The 6,398-nt window shown below is 35.5% G+C and overlaps 1 protein-coding gene across 1 annotated transcript in view; it reads left to right on the forward strand.

Annotated features, from left to right (window-relative positions):
* Positions 1 to 5,180, forward strand: part of NCAPG (non-SMC condensin I complex subunit G) — a 46,218-nt gene extending 41,038 nt beyond the window's left edge. The window contains exons 17-21 of the mRNA XM_019928433.3: positions 752 to 913; positions 1,139 to 1,277; positions 1,645 to 1,728; positions 3,962 to 4,037; positions 4,965 to 5,180. Of these exons, the coding sequence (XP_019783992.2) occupies positions 752 to 913; positions 1,139 to 1,277; positions 1,645 to 1,728; positions 3,962 to 4,037; positions 4,965 to 5,064 (561 nt within the window). The 3' untranslated portion in view covers positions 5,065 to 5,180. The remainder of the gene's footprint in view (positions 1 to 751; positions 914 to 1,138; positions 1,278 to 1,644; positions 1,729 to 3,961; positions 4,038 to 4,964) is intronic.
* The last annotated feature ends 1,218 nt before the right edge of the window (positions 5,181 to 6,398 follow it).

Raw genomic sequence — 6,398 nt, forward strand, 5'->3', positions numbered from 1 at the left:
AGCTGTTGACATTAGGGCGTACTCTCATGATCAGCATCTTGGAGGAGTGAGGGAAATAGATTGGGCAGAGGAAGAAGTTGAACTGTCATGCAGTCTTTTTTTTTTTTTTTGTGGTACGCGGGCCTCTCACTGTTGTGGCCTCTCCTGTTGCAGAGCACAGGCTCCAGATGCGCAGGCTCAGTAGCCATGGCTCATGAATCTAGCCGCTCCGTGGCATGTGGGATCTTCCTGGACTGGGGCACGAACCCGTGTTCCCTGCATTGGCAGGCTGACTGTCAACCACTGCGCCACCAGGGAAGCCCTGTCATGCAGTCTTAAGGTCCCAGCTGATCTCACAGAAGTTCCAGAATTGGGATAGTTCTTTGCTTTGTCCAGAATTGAAACAAGGCTAGGCTGTTGTACCTGTACATCTGCCAGTTATTGAATGTGGACTAACCGTTGCGGGGAAGGTGTGACCTTAGGCAGAGCCCGTTGTCTTCAGCTTGGATCAGTTCTGCACCTGGGAACTTTTAGCCTCCATAACTCGTGGTAGCCTGGAGAATGAATGGTCAGTAGTAAAGCAGATGGATCTGAGCCCTGTACCATGGCATCCACTCTACAAGAAGGGGAGCTCACATGGGGAGGACTATGATAATTTTGTTTTAGACATTTTGGATTATGTCAAGATAATTAGTTGGAAATGATAGATGTGTCAGACTGTATTGTAATCATACCATTTCAGTTGACAAGGATTTTTCTCTTGATTTTCCAGGCCTTGACAGTTCATGACAATCTGGCTATAAAAATTTGCAATGAGATCCTAACATGTCCATATTCACCAGAAATTCGGGTCTATACGAAAGCCTTGAGTTCTTTAGAACTCACTAGCAGTCTTGCTAAAGATCTTCTGGTTCTGCTGAATGAGATTCTGGAGGTAAGTAGTTTCTAGTTACTCTTAATGTGTATAAATTTTTATCAAAGTAGAATTTACATGATTCTATTAATTTATGCATACATTAGTATGCTGTGACTTTGTTCATTTGAAGTAAATATTTCCTTCATAAATTTAATAGAATTTTTAGAATGTTGTATTATCAGTATGTAGCGTTTTTGAAAGAAGATTAGAAAATGCTGCATTAAAAAAAGTTTTCTGTTACAGCAAGTAAAAGATAGAATGTGTGTGAGAGCTTTGGAGAAAATCAAGGTTCAGTTAGAAAAAGGAAATAAAGAACATGGTGACCAAGTTGTAGCGGCACAGGATGACAACACAACTACAGCTGTTTTTCAAAGTGAAGATGGTAATGACATACTAACCTGAGTATTTTTAAGATTCTGTCCTTTTCATCTTTACTGAGATACATTGTTTTCCTCCTCTAACGTATATGTGATTGTATGTCAGAAATGGAAGAAAAGTTTTTCTAATTAAATCCCCTCAGGAAAGTGTATTACTGAGAAGTGTTCACTCACCATATAACCATGCATACTATGTTCCTAAGAGTTTTGTTTGCTTATTTTCCAGTGTTCACATTTTTTTGGAACACTTATTTATGATAAATTTTCAATAGCTGCTATTGGGACTGGTTGTCTTTGATTTGATCATTTAAAGTATTTCATGAGGCTACTTTTAATTTAGTTCATTAATAATTGTATTATTTCCTTTAATAGAAAACAACAAAGAAGTATATATAACCCCTGTCAAGGATGTAAAAGCAACCCGAATGAAATCCACTCAGCAAAAGACCAACAGAGGTAATATATGGATTGACTAGCTTTTTTAAAAAAAATTTATTTATTTATTTAATTATTTAGTTTTGGTTGCATTAGATTCTTCGTTGCTGCACATGGGCTTTCTCCAGTTGCAGCGAGTGGGGGCTTCTCTTGTTGCGGAGCACGGGCTTGAGGCACGTGGGCTTCAGCAGTTGTGTGTGGGCTCAGTAGTTGCGGTGTGCAGGCTCTAGAGTGCAGGCTCAGTAGTTGTGGCGCCCGGGCTTAGTTGCTCTGCGGCATGTGGGATCTTCCCAGACCAGGGATTGAACCCGTGTTTCCTGCATTGGCAGGCGGATTCTTTTTTTTTTTTTCAATTTATTTATTTATTTTTGGCTACATTGGGTCTTCATTGCTGCGTGCAGGCTTTTCTCTAGTTGCGTCGAGTGGGGGCTACTTTTCATTGCGGTGTGCGGGGTTCTCATTGTGGTGTCTTCTCGTTGTGGAGCATGGGCTGTAGGCGCGTGAGCTTCAGTAGTTGTGGCTTGCAGGCTCTAGAGCGCAGGCTCAGTAGTTTTGGCACACGGGCTTAGTTGCTCCATGGCATGTGGGATATTCCTGGACCAGGGCTTGAACCCGTGTCGCCCACATTGGTGGGCGGATTCTTAACCCCTGCGCCACCAGGGAAGTCCCCTGGATTGACTAACCTTATAATAAAACTTTTCAGTTTTGTTATCCAGTGAAATACTTTGTTTCCTTAGATAGGTATAAAGATCATTCATTGTCTTCAGTATCCTTAACTTTCTTTTTGATTTGTTTTAGCTGATATTAGGTTTTGCTTTGTGTCTAAAAGACATCAGTGTTGCTTCAAGTGCTTTTGATTGAAAGAAATATGATGCAAAAGATCATACTGCAAAGGACTATTTGGGTTAAATTAAGATTTTTATTATCAAATGATGAACAATGATTTTATATTTATATTATCAGTTGTTTGTGGTCTGTCCTTTATATGATTAAGCATTTTTGTCCCTTTTATCCTCCTAGTATATTTCTGGGCTTCTGTTTTCCGTTTTATTTCATATTTTCCCAACATAAATTTATTTTCAAAGGGATATCCAACAATAGGGGATTTGCTGGAATAAAGTAAATGTTGACTATTAGGGGATCACTTAGGAAAAAAAATGTGAAATTCAAGGTCTTTTTAATCTTTTATTATTTTCTTATTACAAAAGCAATGCATGCTTATTACAGAAGAATCAGAAAACACATCCAAGCAAACTAATCAAAAGAATGCTAATAATTCCACCTATGAACCAACCATTATTTTAATCCTTGAAAAATATTTTTTGAGGCCCTTTTCTGTGTAGACTTAATTTTTTTCTAAATGGAAAAATAATATTGTTTTGTAGCCAATCAGTTATTTAAATGCTAATTGCTGGCTAACTGTTTCACATTAGTCCCATATTGTTGGATGTTTTCTTGGGGATAACTGCATTAGAAGTTTACAAGCAAATATGTACAGTTGGAAGAAAACAGAAAGAAAAAGTCTCACTTGAATAAGTAGGGTATATAAATTTCAACCAAATGATCATACTGAATAATCTGCTTTTGATCAGATTGCTTTTAATCATGTATAAGAACTACACCTCTTTTTTTTTAATAGCTCAAACTTCATTTATATATGCTGTTTTATTATCATAAATGAGCATCACAGGCCACTTCACTGCTTAACCTTGTGAATTTCTAGCTAGAATTTTTGTAACCCCCCAGCATATAAAGGGCTTTAATTTTTATACTGAAATGTTTTAGAACACACATTTGAATTGACCATGTATATGTTCGAATATTTTATAATAAACTATACCTTACTGATTAAAGTTCTATTTATTTAGGATCTGTTTTATGGGCTTAATCTCTCTTTTTAACCTTAATTTTCATTAGGTTCTCCATATACCTTGTGCTATGAGGTACTTTCTTTATATAACATTTTTCACATGCTTCTTTCCCCCAAATAAATTTAACAAAATTTGCCACCTATAACTCAATTTCCATCTTTTCCCTTACCTATTATAAGAGCTTACAAAAGAAATTAGTAAAATTTTGATCTTGCTGGGGTTCCTTTTCTCCATGGTGTTGATCATTTGTATCAAGGTGGCTGGGAACTAGGAGGAAAGGGTGTTGAAGAGGGAAAAATAAAGGATTTGGGTAGCCCAGAAAACAGGTTAAAAATGAGCAATTGATAATAGATTTTGATAATGATTTATATACTGTCTTTAAGGACGGAGAAAAGTGATAGCTTCAGCTAGAACGAACAGGAGACGTCAGACTGTTGAGGCTGAGGCTGACTCTGAAAGGTATGCCATGCACATCTAGAATATGTAAAGAGGTTTATCGTCATTTAAAAAAAAATGTCTAGAAGTAAAAAAAAAAAAAAATTGTAGTTTGTTTATACTGTGATTATTTAACAAGATAATCCATGAAAATTTACAGCTTTTTAGTTTATGTATCTAAGAGCATTTGACTTCCACTGGCTTGTGTGCTTTTCCTGTTCGTTGACATGGCTTTTAGTACTAGGTAGTTATCTTTATGTTCTTTCAAATTGTATTTCCACATATTCCTCTAATTATAAGATCATGTATGTATGACTTCTCTGAACTTGAATTAGCAAACTATTGAGATTCAGATTTTCTACATTTATAATGATAGAATAATTCTGCCTATAATTTGGATGATATTAGTTATATAGTTTATTTTTGGTTTCTGCCAATAAGCCATTGTTGGAAGCTGTCTACAGCTGTCTTGCATTCATTCATTCATAGGTAAAATGTATATATTTTCAGTTTATAACTTTAGATCAAGTTTTAATTAAAGTATCTTTTGGGGAAACTTGCTGTTTACAGTGTTTTAAGAATGTATTGCCTAAATAAAATAGAACTTATTTTTTCACTACTTGAGTTTCCAAAAAAACTCTTGGGCAGTTGTTATGGTTCCTGTTTAATTACAAGTTTCATTATAGAAGTTTGGGTTTTTGTTTTTTGCTTTTTTCTGTATAATACCAGGTTCCATGTAGATATAAAAAAAAATTAGTTAGGTTAGGTTTTCCATGGTTCACTTTGCTGGATAGCCAATCGGTGTTTTTTGGTTTTGAGATTTTAGTTTTAAGCTTAATGGAATCAGGATATCAATCACACACGGATAGAATGACGGAAACAAAGTTTTATTTATAAATAAACTGGTTTTAAAGCTTGTATTTAAATTGGTGTATTTCAACATCTGTTTAGTGATCATGAAGTTCCAGAGCCAGAATCAGAAATGAAGATGAGACTACCAAGACGAGCAAAGACAGCAGCACTAGAAAAAAGTAAACTTAACCTTGCATAATTTCTCAGTGAAGATAAAAATTAGGAGAAGACATGATGGAGGTGGAGTCCTTTGAAAAATGTCCTTTAAAATTATATTCATTTCTTTGCTTTAATAAAGTTACCCTTGTATGAAAATTAGAAGAAGTCTGATTCTTGTAGAACTTCCTGCTGTGTGATTCCACATTAATTTAGCCTGTATTGAAGCAGTGAGACAGCGTCCATCAGTGTGCTCCACAGACCATCTCCATCAGTCATGGATTTAATCAGAATCTAAGGTGGGCCCAGGAACCTGCTTTTTAACAGCCTTCCCAGGTGATGCTTATGAGTTCTCACATTTAAAATCATGGCATTATAGACAACTTTTAAATGTAACTAGCTGGTAACTTGCATTTGAAAAGTTTGACTTAGATGTGGCAGATCCAACATAGATAAAAACACCTCAGGACACATTTTAAAAACGACATCTTAAGGGCAAATGAAGTACCACAAACTGGCTAGAGAGGAGCTTACTTCCAGGAAAGACTAGTATAATGAACCAAAGTCCCCAGCATCCAAGTTCAACAGTTATCATTTTGATAATTTTGTGATTCTTACACTTAAAAATATTTTGATAATGCTACATGCATGAGTAATTTTTTTCATAGAATGTTTGCATATAAGAGCCCAAGTTTGCTTATGTTGCGATGGTTCCTGGGTTAGGGAAATGTTCACATATACATATTAATCATGGAGTTCTCTATGTTTTTGGCATAACAAAATATTTATTGTGGGTAATAGAAAATACTAGTAGGAAAAGAATGTGACAGGAAGTCCACTATATACTAATGTGTGAATGAGCACTATTTCTTCACTGTAAATTTATTTTCTGAATTGGCACTGGCCTGACTTAAGAAACTTAAAACTGTGTCAAATCAGTCCTCTTTCCTTCTGTAACTCCCAACCAAACACCTTTTACTCCTCTGATAATCATCTCTATTATTCAGAACAGAAATACCCTAACATCGGATCTAATACATTGGTTTTAATAATAATTGTGCTTTTTTAGGTTTATTTACCAGAGGCCATTTAAGGTGATGTTCTAAGATGGAGCTAAAGTAAGAATGCTGTGCTTTTTTGAGCCAAATTGCTACATTACATATGTATATGTGCTTTATAAAACTTGGAAATATAAAAGGAGTCTGAAGGTTACAAAGAATGCTTATTAAGAAAAAGGAAAAGGCAGATATGGTGGTGATATAAAACAATGAAAAATAGATGATTGTTTCTCATTCTGTTGGCTCTGTGTCTTTTCCTGTGCTTCAAATTCCTTACGTAAGCCTTTTTGTTAAATCCCTGTCTTTTTAAAAATAATTT

This window comes from Tursiops truncatus, chromosome 5 (genome assembly GCF_011762595.2).
Source record: "Tursiops truncatus isolate mTurTru1 chromosome 5, mTurTru1.mat.Y, whole genome shotgun sequence".
NCBI lineage: Eukaryota > Metazoa > Chordata > Mammalia > Artiodactyla > Delphinidae > Tursiops > Tursiops truncatus.